This window comes from Helicoverpa armigera, chromosome 2 (assembly GCF_030705265.1).
Source record: "Helicoverpa armigera isolate CAAS_96S chromosome 2, ASM3070526v1, whole genome shotgun sequence".
NCBI classification, from domain to species: domain Eukaryota; kingdom Metazoa; phylum Arthropoda; class Insecta; order Lepidoptera; family Noctuidae; genus Helicoverpa; species Helicoverpa armigera.
The window spans coordinates 11,556,187-11,575,775 of record NC_087121.1 but is presented as its reverse complement, the minus strand read 5'-3'; the positions used below and the strand labels follow the sequence as shown (position 1 = coordinate 11,575,775).

General features: G+C 41.5%; 1 protein-coding gene across 1 annotated transcript; it reads left to right on the top strand.

The window, feature by feature from the left end:
- Positions 1-12,731: 12,731 nt before the first annotated feature.
- Positions 12,732-18,940, top strand: LOC135118744 (uncharacterized). Its single transcript, XM_064041522.1, is given in 4 exon segments — positions 12,732-13,368; positions 13,424-17,008; positions 17,011-17,069; positions 17,072-18,940. Coding segments are annotated over 4 exon segments (5,787 nt in total). The 3' UTR covers positions 18,578-18,940.
- Positions 18,941-19,589: the final 649 nt, after the last annotated feature.

The window sequence follows — 19,589 nt, the reverse complement described above, 5'->3', positions numbered from 1 at the left end:
ACCTTTCGATTGAAAGAGGATGAAATGAGATAAGGGTAAATAGCAGGTATGTAATATTGGGAAGGAATTTTGAATAAAGTGTTTAGGTTACCAATTCTTTCAAACTAAAATAATAAACGTGGTTTGAGTAAGATAGTCTTGGTCAAGTTTAAATATTGATTCAAAGGGACACCATGTTTTAATATGTACAAATTCATATATTTTTCATATCACGATTTAATATGTCAATCAAGTATATGTTAGTGATAGATATAAATAATTATATGTTTTCAGTTCTACTTTATGGCCTGAGCTTTAGGTTTTAATCAAACCAGTGTCAGATACATTCAAACATAAAGACCTAATATTTCAAGAACATATAAAACAAACAGTGCCTCATAATTCCAGAAAATTGAAACTAGTGTTTATATTATATTATCCCATATGAGTTACAGTTACAAGCCCACATTAAATGAAGTGAGAGAAAATATTATAGCTTAGCATGAGGCTAGCTTTCACCTATTCTGCAAACAAAGCTGCAATCTAGTCTACGAGCCTGATGAAGTTACAACCGGTAAAATATTCGCGAGTAACGGCCGCTGTCACACCGTACATTGTACATACAATGGCACGCGTGCAACCCACTGATTTACAGTCCGATTGAATACTTATACGGTGTGAACGCCGCCCAACCGTCCCGGAAATTTATGAGGAGCGAATGCTTCAAATATTTAATAATGTTGTAAAGGTTGATGTTGGTTTGTTTGTTTAGTATCCAACGCAAAAAATACTAAATATAAAAGTATATAATATAAAAATATTAAATACATAAGTATTTGAGTAAAAAAATGGTATTTATAGAGGTGGTGACAAGTATAGGTCTCTTTAATCCAAGTCTAGGAAGTAGCTACGTCAGGACGGGTTGAAGCCGGAGGAGACAGTTTGTCACTATCGCTACATATTACAAAACAAAGTTTTCCTCTGCATCAGTCTATTTCAGATAAACTCACAAACTACAACACAAATTGTCATGCGGTCTTCACCAATAGACAGAATGATTCATGTAAAAGTTTTAGGCTTACCTATATAGCCCGAGTGCATCCGAAGCTACCCGCTAGTATTCCAATAAACTTACTTACACTTCGTATTCTGAATTTTGCAATCAGTGTGTCAAAATTCCTCGCATAGACTACCGTCAGGGAGTTTCTGTTTCAGGTAAGGTATGTGGTTGTTTGGCTCCAGAAATGGAGGTGTTCACACCTCGGTTTCCACTGGTATTCTCAAGATGATCCAGGTTAGGGGTTAAGTTTATTCAAGTGGAACGAACACCTGGGCTTTGAATGGAATATGGGGTGAACATTAAGCATCTTTGAATTTTCGACCCATTTTGGGTGTTGGTGAAAATTGAGGATGAATATCGTTATCACTCGAGTAGGAGTCTGGGTCTTATACCTACTAATTGAGTTTATTTTTATGGCTTGAAAATGATCCTCCTTAACCCAATTTTCATTTCCGTTGACAGCAAGTTTTCTTCCACAATATTTGGCACCAATAATATTAACTTTTTCTTTTGTTCAAAAAGACAATATCAGAAAACTGCGCTTCTACCTATCCAGCATGACCTATTTTTATTCGTATCAAACAAAAACCAACCTTACATTCATACACACTACTTTCAAACCCCTTTAAATCAATAACACATTTTCCACATTAAATGGAGACTAAGCATCAGAACTTCCTCAAATATCTAAAACCTATATAAAATGCACAATTTACTTCTAAGCGTTAATGCATACGTACAGTCATTCAATAAATTCTTGCCAAACCATTCTCCGGCGTCAAATCTAACGCATAGACAATTAAATGCATAAAATATATATTTACATTGACTTTACTATCACATGAATAAAGTTATCTTCAATTTACGAGAATGCACACCTCTGAGAGTTAAGTAGGGTTGGTGAAGATTGGCGTAAATAAGCTGGATTCAGTTCTTTCTTTTTAATAGGAGACCAATCATAGAATGACTTATTTTCGACTGTCAGTCTGACATCTTGTGACGAGCTCCTCCTCCGATGATGAAGAATGATGAGGATGATGAAGAAAGTTGAATTGTAGTGGACTTGCATTACTACTTATATGGCTGATATTAAAATTTCCCTAAACACCATCACATTGAGCAAATTGATACTTGGTTTAATAATCCTTATGCCAGTAAACTATTTCTATATCCATTCCATATTTTAAAGATTACTATTACTTTTATATATTTTTTATTATTATCTAGTTTGTATAAATATAGTATGTAGTAGGTACAATAACTTACATCTTGCTTGAAAAAAAGTGAAGTTTAATGACCACTTACGCCAATCTCCCGTGCCCCCACTCCATCATTTCCCGCCAGCAGGTGACGTAGGAGGCGGACAATCGCGCACAAAGGGAAGTGTCCATAGATTTATAGACGGCCTTCTGAACCCTGATTATAGACCTTATTTAGCAGCCGACGGTACCTAATAGACAGTTTGACCCCCAACTGATGTAATAAATGTGAGTTTATTATTTTCTGATATTGGGTCTGGTTTTGATGGGTTTAATTGAAGAGTGTTTGTGTAATGGATTTTGATTAAGGTGTCATTCGAACGAAGTCATCATACTCTGGCCATACGTTTTCCAAATCTATTGGGGTATCCTACTATATTCCGGCATACCTACATTTTAACCAAATGCGGTTGCCAGTGTTTTTCATGAAGCGACTATCTGACTTCTTCAACCCAACTGTCTGTCTGTATGACAAAATACTTATAAAATGCAATAAAACAACTAGTAGGTACAACTTAACAAACTCCAATGATACAACAAACAAAAAAGCCAATAATACGTTATACCTACTTTAACTAAAACATATTTTAGCACCCCCGAATTTCCTAACCTATTGTCCCTTTTTCTCCTTCGCCATAAAAACTATTGAAACATTATTCAATCTTACAAAACTGCAACTAAAACATGACCAATCCAGTGATACTCCGCAAAACGAGCACAACTAAGTAAATACTTGGTAACGTACCAATTCTGGGCAGTATATCATGGAGTCATTGAGTCGTCACCATCAGGGAGACATCGCAATAACCGCTGGCTAATTTAGTCCATAGTAAGGATAAACTTACTTATAGTTAATCCACTGTTACAGAACAAAAAACCTTCATTCTTAATTCCACAACTACTTACTGCAAAAGGTAACAAAAGTCCCACTGCAACATAACCATACGTTCCCACCCAAGCTGTATTCCACTTCCACTAGCCGTTTTCCCGCGGTTTCATCCGCGTCCTGTGGGAATAAAATATAGCCTATATTACTTGGGAAGAGTGTAGCTTTCCAACAGTGAAAGAACTTTTCAATTCGGTTCAGTGGTTTCCGAGCTTTTAGGGCAAAAACAAAAAAAAATCCTCTTTACTATATACTTTACTATATGTAGGTAAGTATAGTTTAGTATAGATAAAATGCACCGCAAAACTCACACAACTAAGTAAATGCGTACGTAACGTACCAATTCTGGGCAGTATATCATGGAGTCATTGAGTCGTCACCATCAGCGAGACATCGCAATAACCGCTGGCTAATTTATTCGCTCATTGTTAGCTGTTCGGGTAAGCGCCCGTGTGCGAGTTAAGGTTGGCTCACACTGTATGTGAAGTAGGTAGCTTTTGTTTTTAATGTGGTGATTTTGTAAGTATTTTGGAAAGGGGTGTATTAAATAACCAGAAAAATATGGTCTACTGGTCCCCAAATAGTTAAGAAAATAATGTAAATGGCCTTTTTAAGGGTTCCCTTCCTTTAAGGGTGTGGTTACCAGATTAAGTTTAGTTGTAAATAATGTGGTTAAAGTTCGAGATTTTTTTAAACCACTAGTTCTATCTGTTTCAGCCTCAGCTTATTCACTAGTATATGTATACTTTTTTCTTCTTCCTGGCCTATTCCCGGTTTTATTTGGATTCAACGCAATATGTTAAACGCTTGATGTAAAAACTGAAATACAGGCACAAACGATTTTCTTTATTTCTCTCCATACTTACCCAGAAGGAGTGCCGTGTGTAACAGTCCTTACACAAGTCTAGGTTACACGAGGATAGCTGAACCTCAGCGACGAAGCAAGCTTGAACTTAGTTTCAATGGGAATTGTAATGCAATAACAGTACGCTAACTTTCACTGGATTTAAGTGTTAACTGAAGAAACCTTAAATACGCTGTTCTGAAGATATTCTTGTGTCCTTCTATTGATTGCGAATATTAAACTCTGCTATTATTATTTTTTTTTACTAGCTTCCTCCAGCGGTTTCACCCGCCTCCCGTTATAAGCAGTTTGCCTCGATAATTGGGCTATCTAACTAGAACTGAAATATTTTTTCTTTTGTCCTAAAGTTTTCTCTGATGAGCTCGATCGAACAAACAAACAAATAAAATCTAGATATACTTCAGTCGGTTCGACTTATCGATTCAATCTGATTAAGCTTTGAATCTAAAATCGATATCTAGACATTTTCCATTCGGATATAATTTTGTGCATTGTACAAATATCTTCCTTGTTTAGAGCGTAACCTTGTGGTTTATGTTCACAAATTATTGGTTCCAGGGCTGAGGGCGGCGCACAATCGCCTAGGACGATTATCTGCGGTTTTGGGATTGGCGCAAATTGATAGATATAGCGAGTTTGATCTTGTACATTCAATAGTATCTCTGAATATTAAATCAAGTAACGTACGGTATGCCTGATCAGTTACTAGAACTAACGAGGTATTCGGATTCCTTGTATAATCAAAACCTTGTCAATGATTGGTGATATTATTTTGAAAATATTTGTCGGTTTCGTTTAATGGTGGATCTAGTAATATGTTCCTAGTCCTTCGAAAACCCTTTAGGCTCGTTACTTTCTTAGGAGTATTTGCGTTATGACATCTCCGCTAGTCATTATGTTTTCCATGGTCTGGCCAAAATAGCAATCTGTCATCTCCTGTAAATTAAGACAATCCAAAACTATAATGCTAGCAGCCGTGATGTTTATTAAGTAATTTATATTGATGTGACGTCTATTATTATATTAATTCAACTACTTCACTGATTTGCTTGTTAAATTAATTAACTGAACAAATAATTATTTATCGTTTCACGCTCAATCCTTCTCTGTATCAGTGTAGGACGATAAAAAGGCTGATGATAATGATGATAACTGTGATAATACATATTTCTTACTGTTGGAGGTACCTACGTAGCCTTAGGGCATAACCCATTTCCTTCATTCACTTGACATAACTAATCTTCGCTATCGAATGGATGACCGACGTACGCATTAAGTAAAGTAGTCATTACGAACATAATTGTCCTTTTACAAGTACACATTATTTCAACTATTCTACTGCCATCTATCCATTCAATAAAGGACAATATTTCAATAATGATGCTCTTGATGACAAGAGTAATATTGCCATTCAATATAAGAAGTACCACTTTTTTATCCTAAAAATATATCATCATCTTTTTGCAAATTATCACAAAATTGGAAGTCGGCGCAGCATCTCTTCTTCCGTTACTTCTCTGTGTGACTTCATCTCACAAGCACAAATGACATTATTTACAGTCGGATTTTATTTGACAAGCCTTAATATCGTAATGAACCATGTTGTACATAATAATGTGCTTACCTTATGTTGTATTATGTTCTATATCCACAGTGGCATGTGTTATTGTTTGCTAGAGAGTGTAGACCACTAGTAACATTTGTATCCGTCTCAGTGACGCCAGAATCTCGCCATAGCATATAAAATTATACGCCATAACTTATTAAAGTAAACCTTCTCAGCCTCATCTTCATTAAACAAATTAATCGCGACAATTACCGTCGATACTAATAAGACATCGAGACGCAACAGGTCCCCCCGGGCGACACAGACCTGCAATCTAACAATAATCATCTTTTTATTTCGACTGCATTACTAATTACTGCTCCAACATAATTGGATTAATTGTCAACTGTTGATAAATGATGTGTTGACAATTGTCTGGGTTTTTACAATTGATCGATGTCGTCTCTAAACAGTTATTATGAGAAGGTTGGATCAATTTCAGTCCCTATAATGGTTTTAGAGTACCATAGCCTTAGCAATCTTCATTTATGTTATCTAATAACTGCAAAAATAACTTTGCCTTTTGGTCTGGCGCCAAAACTCCTGGACCAATTTGAAAAATGAATTTGGTCACCGGGTTTGGAACAAGCTCACCGGGTTCAGCTGAGTATCACAGTTGCCTAACTTAAAAAAAAAAAACGACTTATGTGATTGTTACTTAGCCACAAGCTCCTCTAATTCCCCAAAGATACATTACAGAACAAAACAACAAATAACTCCCAATACTGCCCACGTTCAGATCAAAATCCCTCAAGTATTCAAGACATCCCACGTTAAAAGCAAACGGCAATTAGACGCAACTCGAGCTTAACACAAAACATTCAAGCACTTCTAGCTGTCTGTTATAACCATGGAGAACAGAAAGAGCGGAGATGGCAGAACGGAAAATCTCCTAGAAAATGCACCAAAATGCGAGAGTTTGGGGGACAAGGAACGTTACTATGTCCGCTCTTATAGGCCTTCTTTGGAACCCACCTATTATTTGTAATACCAAAAATCGTTGACTGATATCTCAAAGAACTTGAACATATCGTTAGTCCACTTATAACTTATGCATTTGATCTACAAGAAGGCGCCTGACCTAAATGCATTATGTCATCTCCGCTCATCACTCCTTACTCCGTGGTTATAACAATAAAATTTTAAGGTCACTCCTCGCACCACGAGATACCTATTGCAGCGACGCGCTGTACTGGTGGTTACAGAAGTATTTTAAAGTTTATTTAAAACAATAAAATAAGGTGGCAAAAAAGTTTCACACCCAAATCCGAGATTTATGGAAGAAGGCTAGCCTAGTATCTTTTTTTAAACCCATTTTAGAACTTATGTGACTGGCCGTTTTATTGACGTCTAAACTTTTTGGAACAGCAACCTTTTTTTTTCTTTTTTGTATATTTTCTGTTCAATCAAAGTTCCATCTAACTGGCTTCCGATATAGTCTATCAATTAACATCAGATGACCGTCCAGTCATTCCTTTAAATCAAAAAAGTAAAAGGATTCTCGTCATAGTAAGACAGGTGCCTATCTATCTGTATCTAAGAGACCTGAATGTTACGCTTGCTGTACGTTTATCTCTATCAATTATCTTGCCACCAGTCTTAGGCCTCTAGTGTTACAATCTGTAGCATTTTAGAACAGGTTAGAAACTTTAAATTGTTATCAGAATATTCTTCTACCTTTGGTTGATCCCATACATAATGGACTAAGTTCTCTGTCAAAAGAGAAACGAATCAAAAAAAATACAATGATGTCATTTACACAATTTTTTTTTTTGTCAGGGGGAATATCATCATGGACTTCCCTCCACCTAGGGTCGGTGGAGGGGGTGTGCCGGACTCTTACCGGCTAAAAACCCACCCAGTGTTGCCTTCTATTACCTATTGTCGAGGGCACGGGTATCGCCAAAGCATTCTTCCGCACTCATTTACACAATCCTTTATCCTTTACCCGGATCCTGTAACTAAATATTAACCATCTGGTTTACGAAACTAGACCATATTTGGCATCTAATCCAATTCAATATATCCCTACCGTTTATCCAGCTGGCCACAACTCCAAATGTTCTTAATCCCTATAATTAAATACTCGTATAAAACATATCAGGGAGTTATCTGAGACTCATGTAATACAACTAAGTTGTATGCTAAGCCGCGTCAATACTGCTAGTTGCTCACTATGGACTTATCTAAGGGATATTGGACACTAGGTAAAGATGTTGGTCGATTTATGTGCATAACACTTGATTAAAATTTTAAAAGCGATGCTACTTACTGGACTTTTATTTTCAAAGTAAAAGCAATCCTTTAAAGATGATTATTCATTCTCCTTCAAGTGTTATGTGTATGTATAAGATATCTTTGTAACTTACTACATAATTTGGCAAACTTCATCTTTACGAGATCTCTGAAACTAACGTTATTTAATCTACCTTATAATAAGAGTTAATTAACAGTAGAAAATGTTTACCATGATTTTTACTGTAATGGTTTTGAAAAAAAAATATCTTGACTGATCATCAAATCTTGGTCTTGTGATGTAACGATATTAAAGGTATATTTTGTCAAGTGTAATATCACCTTAAAGCTATTAAACAACCTAGTTTACGTTATCAGAGTCTGAGTTATTAATATGGCTAGTAATTGGATGACTAGCAGTTAGGATATGAGTATGAGCTATGACTAAACATTAGAGCGAGATAGATTTTATCGGAGGACCTATTGATAATGTAATGTATTGGTTTTAAAATATAGGTGCCTACTTAGGTGGGTCTTGTACAAGCTCAACTTAGCTTAAGTTGCTTTATGAACATTTTTCTGGATAATTTAACATATGTTTCATATAAGTAATCCGTATTTTGAATATATTATAAAAAACAAATACCCATATTTGCTAATGAAACAATAGGTTAACCTCGTTTTAATTTTACAGATACAATTGTTTTCTATTATCAGCAAGTCAGTTTTGTCGTCGACTGTACAGCACATTAAAATGCTCGTTTACAAATGGTATTGTAAGTTTTCTGCAACGCCACTATCAATTTGCCTTCTTTGTTCTAATTCTTCATCCATAAAAGCAGATTTTATACCTAAACATTGCTTTTTTTTTCCTTCCATCTGAATATTTTTTTAAACTTTATACTGTAGTATATTAATATAATAGGTCTCATGACCTTATTTGACGTAGTAGCAGAGTTTGTCTCAAGCTTATAAAAATAAACAGATTTTTAAGAAATCCCAATAAAATATACAGCATCCTACATTGTTATACCGTCCCTACTACATGCAACCCAATAAATACCCACAAAAGCATCTATTTACCATATTTACCGATACATAGAGAATTCACTTTCCACACATAACATTAGACACATCTAGACGTGCGTGCGCAGGTGGGCGGGGCTAACCTTTGACTCGCTTGTTACGTATTCGTCACGGATTGGGCAAAGAACTAAGATGGCTACCGGGTCGAACATATGTTTATGTTCACGAGATTTAGTGTAAATCTGTTTGGCTGTTTGATTTCTGTTGATGGAAATTATTGGGTGAATTTAAATTGGTTTTAAAATAATGATAAATAAACTGGTTAAAGTTATTGCAATTTACTATTACTACAATTTATAAGGGACACTAATGTCAATCACAATGTAAGGTTTTTATTATTCATTTGATTTTAGTTATCTTTAAGTATATTGTTATAATTAATTTGTTACAACATATACTCGATATGAAAGAAAAGAAAGAAAGAAAAACCATTAATTTAACACAAACGACGCAAAAGCAACAAGATATCAAAATTGTGTCGCTATCTTAGACCTAAAAAGAGAAATTCAGCAGTTTGGTACTTTTTGGGGTCACCAGGAAACAATCCAAATCCCACAAAACCTAACTAACCGTAACCAAACACGGAAAACATTACAAACTTTATGATATGTCCATCAACCGAATCGGTCGATACGTTCCGAATGCGCAGACGCAGAGCATTCCTGCTAGGGCATGAACAAGCGCGTCGAGGACCCGACTCACGATCCGTCCTTGCTATAACTCTGGTAATTGACGTCAACCACCCAGACGACGGGGGGCGGACCTCGTGGGGGGTAAGTTGAAGATTTAGAATTTTATAAAAAGTGGGAGTCGATTGAATTGTAAGGGGAAAGTTATGACTGTTCTTGATGAGATGATGATTCTTCAGAGATGTTGCAGAAAATTGAGGATTTTGGAAAGATTTCAGATGTGTAAAGTAATATGCGTTTGTGTTATAAGTTTATTTAGTTTGTAGTTTAGGGTTTCTTAACTGGTTAAAAATATAGTTCTGATTAACTGTCTTTAGTTTCTGAAAGAAATAATCCATTTATAAAATATTTACCTATAACTACTTTAACACAGAGCAAAACAGGAGCTTACTGTCAATTTGTAACCAACTTAGCAAACTTTTCAGCATAAAATGATAACTTAACCTCATCTTATTAATTTGGACGTCATAATTCACCATTTTAATCAATCATAACATTCTCAAAACACACACATCTCTAACATACACTCCAACCTATTCTTTTGCAACATAAAAAAACTCACGATTATTTTTCTCGTTTCTGCACTTATGCTATTTTACCTTACGTCTGTCGGCATCCACTCGTCGCTATAACTCTGGGGTCGCGTGCGGTGACTTCCCTATGATAATTTAATTGTTGTGCGTGCACTACGAAATATATTTATAGCTGGCAGCCGGCGAGTTAGGGTTAGATAGAGACGACCGAATTATAATAACAGGTGGCTGGTTAGCTGGAGGGTTAGCGGTGACGAAAATGATTGGTTTGCTTGGGTTGTTAATTACTGTGGTCTGCTACTAGCTTGAATATTGCTTATTCTTCCGTAAATATCTGTCATGGTATAATCTGTCATGGTAGCTGAAGAACTTGAGTAAGGATATAGCTTTTTAAAAGTATCGGAGGAATTCTAAAGTCATCTAACCAAAGGTACTGCGGGATACCAAAATAAATTAAAAATCTGACCTGAAATCAATTAATTTATGATAATAATAAATCGCAATGTCAACAGCTTTTGCAAATAATTATCTCATACCCATTTCATCACGTAAATAAATCCTTAGTCTCCGAAAAAACTATGACAATATAAGATATTCACAATAAAATTATATCAATCCCTATCTGCCGTGTTCTCAAGTCTGTGGCAGTACAAAACAAAGCTCGTCCCGTATCGTATGCACTCGGAATTAGGGCTGACACCGCGAGAATTTAATGCAATAAACTCACTTCAATCAAGCTGCTATTTTGTACTTTGTGTCGTTAGGGTTTACGTTTGTTCTCATTAGGATTTTTTGTAGAATTTATAGGGGATCACTAAATTGCTGTGGTAGATGTAGTTTACGAATGCTCACTTTCGTGTTGATCAATGATCAATTAAAACTTTTTATGTATTTCCGATCTTTAAAAATACCTAATTGTTTCATGTTTAATACCTACAGAGAAATTGTTGACATGAATGCGGAAAACTCAACACTGATACTATGATAATATCTATTTAAAGTTTTGTCTTTAAACAAGCTTAAATGTGCGTATAACCTTTCAGCTAAAATAGTCAGATGACCAGACACTGGTCAGAAAAATAAATACAACACAGTCAAAGTAACTATAGATCTCACGAAAGCGTGTGAGCGCTCTTACATATAAAGTGCATGCACGAAAAATAAAAGATCTGTAACAGAGTTCATGCCAATTTTTTCGCAAAACCATCTTCATGGCAGCCCTAGGCTCGCGGCACTACAAAGCGTGTAGATCTCAAGCCAGCAATATCTCGTCCGAAGCCGTCGGTACCTATCCGCGTCCCCTATAACATTATATTATTTATTGTATTAGTGCCGTTGTACTAACACGACTAATGACGTTTGTGGGACATTCATTATTCGCTGTAATTGTTGTTTATTGTGCTCAATACATCCTCGATTAGGTGGTAAAGTGTGGCGGTAAACCAGTCCGGTAATGTGTGTCTGTGATAATGTGGTTAGTTGCTGTGGGAACTGTTGTTTATAAAGAAATCTAACTTTATTGTGGTTTTATGTAATAAAGACTACCTATTAGTTGTCGGGAAATAAATAAACCCCTTTTGTTATGAAGATGAAATGCCAATCAAAGCCAATTTATCTGAGAGTGTCATGTCACAATTAAGGGATAGCAGAAAATATTGTGAAGCCTTCTTAATTTTTACATAGATGACCTCTTTTCATGTGAAGTGTTTGTATTTATGATAGTAAAGTCACCCTGAACAACTGGTAAAGCTAAAGCTTCTCTAAACTCCATCTTTGGCGTTGCGGAAATCATCTAATCCTCCCAACTTGATCAGCACAAGCTTTAACCTCCAATCCTTTCGCCATCATCTACCATCAAAGCTGAACCTTCATTTAAAGGTACATACAATATATAAAACAATAAGCTCAGCCTGGGAACGAATTACAATGCGTAAAATCACCGGCGAGCCCGCGGCGACCGGCGCAAGATGCATTACTTTGCACATAAATTGTGCGGGACAATACGAATCGTAAAATAATTACGCGAGTGCGGAACAATATGTGTCGTGAATAATTATACGATCGAAGTGATTATGTTTCAATATTTATATCTTAATGTTTTAATGTTTGTTGTTTGATAGTCTAATAACATTTGTAAGATACTTTAAAATTGTACAATGACTAGGTTAAATTCACTTTATAAAGAAGACTAGGGCCCAGACCGCACGCCAAAACGCGTGGGCCAATAAGAAGCAAGAGTGGAAACAAGAAATTTGTAAATATTTTTTATTGGTCTAATTTAACGCGCTCTGATTGGTCGTCCAATCAGAGCTTTAGAAATAGTTTGCCCAAAATTGTATAAAATGAGAGCCATTGTAAGCCGCTCAAGCAGTCGGCAGGCAACATTTAAAGAATAAACAGAACTGAAGAAAGCGACCGAGCAGTGTTTTACTTCACCAATCCAGTACAGCAAATGTATCCAGTACATTAGTGGTCCTTCGAGCCGGATTGTGAAGAAACTCGTCTCGTCGAAGTCAAGCTCGTCAGCTGCAAGATGCCAGTCACACGCTCCGAGGGGAGGGGCCGCAAGCCGTCGAACACGCAGCCCGCACCGTCGTCGCCCGCAGAAACTACAGAAACTTCAGCGACCGGTACCAGCACGGAAGCCACCACGACACAGACGAGGACAACTGCCACGGAGGACTCCGAAGAAACGACAGCCTCTGGGACGACCGACCCTACCACTGTGACCTCCGCCGCCAGCGTCTCGACCGCCGCCGCCGCCACAGCAGCCGCCGCCGTGCCTCCCGCACCGGCTGCCACCGCCCCCCCCGCCGCGGCCGCCAAGCCGCCCTCCGTCGCGACTACGCTCACCGCATCGAAACAGCTGATGAAGCCGCCTGCCGCTGCCACGTCGAAAAGTCGCCGTGAAGGTGACGCCTCAACAGTCAAACGAATCGTCAAGAACACCGCCGAAAACAAGAAGCCAGCTGATCCGCCGCTTCCCCGCCCCCCTAGCAAGAAAGGGGGTGAGGGGGGTTCAACGTACAGCAAGTCGAAGAAAATCTCCAAAGCCAAGGAAGAGTTGCTACGCCTTCAGGTGGAGCTGGCAGCAGCCCGCCTGGCCGCACTAGAAGCCGAAGATACAGAAGAGGAAGATGAAGAGGGGAACAAGACTCCTCTACTCCGAGGTCAACGCCCGCGTCGACAACTGGTTGGACAATCAAGTGGCCCGTCCCGTCTTAGCCATCGCCAACGAGCCACACTGCCCTCCGCCGCAACCGACAGTCGTCCGCGACGTCCCCCCGCAGCCAGAAGAAACTCATCGAGTACCGGCGGGAGGACAAACCGACCTCACCCTCTTAGCAGAAGCAATCACCAAGGCTGTCAAGGCGGCTCAGCGACCGAAGTTCATCGAACTACCTATATTCAGCGGGTCACATCAAGAGTGGCTGCCTTTCCGCGCCGCCTACTACGAGTCTGAGTCAACATTCAGCATCGTCGAAAACATCAACAGATTAAGAAGAAATCTGAAAGGAAAAGCAAGAGAAGCAGTTGAAGGGTTGCTCATCACAAACACGCACCCTTCAGAAGTTATGAAGACATTGGAGTCAAGATTTGGCAGACCAGAATCCATCGCCATGTTAGAAATGGAAACACTTCGAAGCCTGCCACGCCTCTCCGAGTCGCCGAGAGACATCTGTATATTCGCCACGAAGATTTCTAACGTCGTCGCAACACTGAAAACACTGGGTTGTTACAACTACATGCACAGCCCGGAACTCGCGAAGACACTGGTGGACAAGTTAACACCGACGCTACGGTACCGTTATTACGACTTCTCGTCGACGCAACCAAAAGAAGATCCCTGCCTCATCAAACTGGAGAGATATCTCAAGAGAGAAGCTGAGTTATGCGGGCCTTACGCATTACCCGAACAGGTGGCAGCACTATCTACGACTGCGCCTACGAAGAAAACACAACAAGTCACCAACGTCACAGAAAAACGCTACACGCCGAAATGCTTCGTGTGCGACGAAACAAATCACACTAACATAACCGAGTGTGAAACTTTCAAGAAGATGGAAACTGATTCAAGATGGGATACAGCAAAGTCCAAACGCCTCTGCTTCAGATGTCTGCGTTATAGGAACAAGACTCACCACTGTCGTGCGCAGCCATGCGGGGTCAACGGCTGCAAGTACACGCACAACAAACTGCTTCATCAAGACAAGAAGTCAGAACAAGCTGAAAAGACTGAAAATACAGAAAATGAATCGAAGACTGAAAGTATCAACTCGGCGTGGACAGTCAGGAAACAGTCTTACCTGAAAATCCTGCCAGTTCAGGTGAACGGACCGAAGGGAAGCGTCAACACGTTCGCGTTAATGGACGACGGGTCAACGGTCACGCTCGTAGACGATGACGTCGCGGCGAGCGTCGGTGCAACAGGGCCATCCGATCCACTGAAGCTAGAAACTATAAATGAAATGAAGACGGCCGAATCTGCGTCACGAAGAGTTACTATCGGCCTCAAGGGGAAAAATAAATGCGAAGAAACAGTACAGGCGAGAACAATAAGAAACCTACAAGTGTCCTCCCAGCGGGTGCCTCAAGAGTTGGTGGAAAGATGTCCGCACTTATCTGACATCAAAGACCACCTCGCGTACGCCAACGCCAAGCCCCGCATACTTATTGGCCAGGACAACTGGCATCTTCTGATCACTGAAGAAACAAGAAGAGGCGACAAAAACCACCCGGTGGCATCACTCACGCCACTCGGATGGGTACTACACGGCAGTCAAACAACAACACTCGGCCGGAAGATCGACTTCGTCTCTCACGTGACAGAAGCAGAAGATGACCTAGAAAGCCTGGTCAAGAGGTACTTCGAAGTCGACGCCCTCTGCATTAACCCGAAGAGACCAAAATCAGATCCAGAGGAAAAAGCGCTTCAGATACTGGAACAGAAAACAGAAAAGGTCAACGACACGCGTTATCAAACCGGCCTGCTCTGGAAGAAGGAAAACATCACGTTACCCGATAACTATGAAAACTCACTGAAAAGGCTCTACAACATAGAGAAGAAGATCGACCGTGAACCCGCCCTTAAGAAAAAATACGTCGAACAAATGGAAGCCCTTATAGAGAAGGGTTACGCCGAGCCCGCGCCACGTGAGAAAACTCCTGATAAAACATGGTACCTGCCTCACTTCGCGGTCATCAACCCCATGAAGCCAGACAAACTGCGAGTAGTTCACGACGCCGCCGCCAAAACCAGAGGTGTAGCACTCAACGATATGCTACTGAAAGGCCCGGATTTACTTCAGTCTCTACCGGGCGTCGTCATGCGCTTCAGGCAACACCTCATCGGCGTCACAGCAGACATCAAAGAAATGTTTATGCAGGTGAAACTACGAGCTGAAGATAGAGACGCGCTGCGGTACTTATGGCGCGGGGAGCGCCGCGACGATAAACCTCCGGAAGAATACCGAATGACATCTCTGATATTCGGGGCGTCAAGTTCACCGTCAACAGCGATTTATGTGAAGAATTTGAACGCCAAACAACACGAGGTCACTCACCCCGAGGCCGCAGCTGCTATTGTAAATAAACATTACGTCGACGACTACCTAGACAGTTTTAGAAGCCTGGAAGACGCCATACGCATATCTACTAGTGTGCGTGAAGTACACAAGAAGGCTAGCTTCGAGCTGAAGCAATGGAAGTCTAACTCAGCACCACTCCTGGAAGCCCTGGGAGAAGAAACCCAAACAGGGAACCTGGAGCTGTATAAAACCAAAGAACAGACCGAAAGAGTACTGGGTGTCATCTGGAGAATGAAGTCCGACGAGCTGACTTTCAACTTGAACATGGCCAGAATACCTACAGCACTCGTCGAAGGGAAACGACCAACTAAACGGGAAGCCTTGCGTATCGTGATGTCGCTCTTCGATCCGCTGGGGTTCGCTTCGCCTGTCACTATCCGGGCAAAACAGCTGCTCCAAGAAGTCTGGCGCCGAGGCACTGCATGGGACGACTACATAGATCAAGATCTGGCCGAGCAGTGGGAGTCATGGATGGGACAGCTGAAAAGTCTCCACGACGTAACCATACCACGACGCTACCTGAAATACAGCGACGCCTCCACGCTCGAGCTCCATGTATTTAGCGACGCCAGCGAGTCCGCCTATACAGCTGTCCTGTACTGGAGGGCAGTGACCTCCGACGAAGAAATCGGCGTATCCCTTATCATGGCCAAGGCGAAAGTGGCGCCACTGAAGCTCACCAGTATACCCAGACTGGAGTTGCAAGCCGCAGTCATGGGTACTCGACTCGCCGACGCCGTAATCGAAGAACACGAGAAAAAACCCGACCGTAAGGTATTCTGGACCGACAGCCGAACAGTACTCACATGGATCAGAACGGGGTCACGGTCATATAAACCGTACGTGGCCCACCGACTCGCAGCAATAGAAGACAGTACTAAGGTCAATGACTGGCGCTGGATACCGACAAAACAAAATGCCGCCGACGACGCAACAAGAGACGTGCCAGCCGCGTTTGATAAAAATCACCGGTGGTACAAAGGGCCAGACTTCCTATACCTACCGGAAGACTCGTGGCCTACAGAACCCGCACCGCCTACAACGCTCGAAGAAAACTGTGAAGAAAGGACGCATCACATAAGCAACAAACGAAAACACAGACTAGCCGAGAGTCTGCCTGACCCGACGAAATTCTCCAACTGGGACCGCCTCCGGTACGCAACCGCACGCGTGCTTCAGTTCATCGACCTCTGCAAGACAACTACACAAAAGGTCAACTACCGACGAACCAAGAAAACAAAGAAGCGGATCCTGCGTGGAAGAGAACTAGAACTGCGACGGAAAACAACAGGCGCCTAGACCAAAGAAACAATCGACACTCGACCTACGCCCTGTAACAGCTGACCTCCTTATAAGAGCTGAAGAACTTCTGATGCGCTCCACACAGGAAGAGACCTTCACAGAAGAAATCGATTGTCTTAACAGCGGGAAATCGATCGCCAAGGAAAGCCGCCTGCACCAACTCAGCGTCGAGTGCGTCAACGGCTCGCTCCGACTACGCAGCCGTATCCGAGCAGCAGAAAACATCAAGGAAAATGTCAAAAGCCCACTGGTTGTCAGCGGAGAGCACCCGACGGTGAAATTATGGATAAAGGCAGTTCACCGACAGCTTCATCACGCCGGCGTCGAAGCAACCATTAACGAGTGCCGCCAACAGTACTGGGTGCTGCGGTTGCGTCCTATAACACGCACAGTTATCAAACAGTGCCTCTTCTGCCGCATGAAGACACAGACGCCGCCGTACCCGAGAACCGGTGACCTGCCAGCGTGTCGCTTAGCTCACCATAAGCGACCCTTTACATTCACCGGAGTAGACTACTTCGGCCCCCTCTCCGTGACAGTCGGACGCGCCAGACAAAAAAGATACGTGGCCATTTTCACGTGTCTCACGACGCGAGCCATACACCTCGAAGTTGCCGGCTCGCTCAGTGCCGACTCAGCAGTGATGGCGGTCAGGCGGATGATCGCGCGACGAGGTTGTCCGACCGAGATCTGGTCGGATAACGGCACCAACCTGAAAGCTGCTGACAAAGAATTACGACAAACAATCGACGCAGCCACAGCGGAGGAAGCAGCCAAGAAAACCATTTCCTGGCGCTATATCCCGCCTGGAGCACCGTTTATGGGCGGCGCCTGGGAACGCATGGTGCGCTCCGTGAAGAACGCGCTCGCAGCAACACTGCACGAGCGCCACCCCACCGAAGAAGTACTCGCCACTCTACTCGCCGAAGTAGAGTACACAGTAAACAGCCGCCCGTTGACACACGTCTCCGTCAACGCAGAAGATCCAGAAGCCCTGACCCCTAATCACTTCTTATTAGGGGGCCCGGGGCGCGTGCCACAGCCAGGCACATTCACCGAGCGCGACGCAGCTTTCCGATCCAGCTGGCGAGCCGCGCAGAGACTCGCCGATGTTTTCTGGCTCCGCTGGGTAAAGGAGTATCTTCCCGAGCTCCAACACCGGCGGGAGCCACACGGCCGGGGTCAAGAGGTCAAGGTGAATGACCTCGTGCAGATCGTCGACCCGAACCTGCCCCGCAACGTGTGGCTACGAGGACGAGTCGTCGCGACGTATCCTGGCCCCGACGACGTCGTGCGGACGGTGGACGTGCAGACCAAGGGAGGAGTGCTGCGTCGGCCGGTGAGAAAGCTGGTGATCCTGCCCCTGTCAACAGACGACGCACCCGCACCGGAATGAGATACGACTCAGTCGCACGGCGGGAGTGATGTGCGGGACAATACGAATCGTAAAATAATTACGCGAGTGCGGAACAATATGTGTCGTGAATAATTATACGATCGAAGTGATTATGTTTCAATATTTATATCTTAATGTTTTAATGTTTGTTGTTTGATAGTCTAATAACATTTGTAAGATACTTTAAAATTGTACAATGACTAGGTTAAATTCACTTTATAAAGAAGACTAGGGCCCAGACCGCACGCCAAAACGCGTGGGCCAATAAGAAGCAAGAGTGGAAACAAGAAATTTGTAAATATTTTTTATTGGTCTAATTTAACGCGCTCTGATTGGTCGTCCAATCAGAGCTTTAGAAATAGTTTGCCCAAAATTGTATAAAATGAGAGCCATTGTAAGCCGCTCAAGCAGTCGGCAGGCAACATTTAAAGAATAAACAGAACTGAAGAAAGCGACCGAGCAGTGTTTTACTTCACCAATCCAGTACAGCAAATGTATCCAGTACATAAATTATTTCGTTCTTTATTAAGTATGAATTTCATATTGTGTCTATATTGTAGTTGGTTTGTGGGATCTTTATATCATTCTTGGAATGGAGAAACAATATTGTATACGAAGAGGGTTCCTTCAAAGAAGGAAAGATTTTCAGTTTTGGATTTAATGACCCTTTTTGTCTGAAAGTCTTGTTTAGTTTTCTAGTCCTGTTAATTATTCTTCTTTATACTAAACCTCATTTTCTTTTTATTGAGTCTCTGGGCATCTATAGAAATTAAGTGTAAATTAATAGTCATAATTTCTAGCCTGATTCATTCAAGTAACCAGCAAAGTTTGATATCAGCACTTACAACAACCAAGACTGCTCATTCACATCCAAACCCAATACTTTCTTCAAACCGCTCAAGTTAACCTTCTCACAATGAAAGAAACAGCTATTTCACTAAGTGGCCGGCAATCAGCCCTCACAGCCGCTAACCCGTGCCATCAGAGGTCGATAGCTACCACACTCCTGCGCAAATGCGCGCAAATCGTCAGCGGGGACCGCCGCCATGTAATGGGGAAGTGTGCGCCGGTAATACCGATGGATTTAAGGGTAACAGTTTAGTGT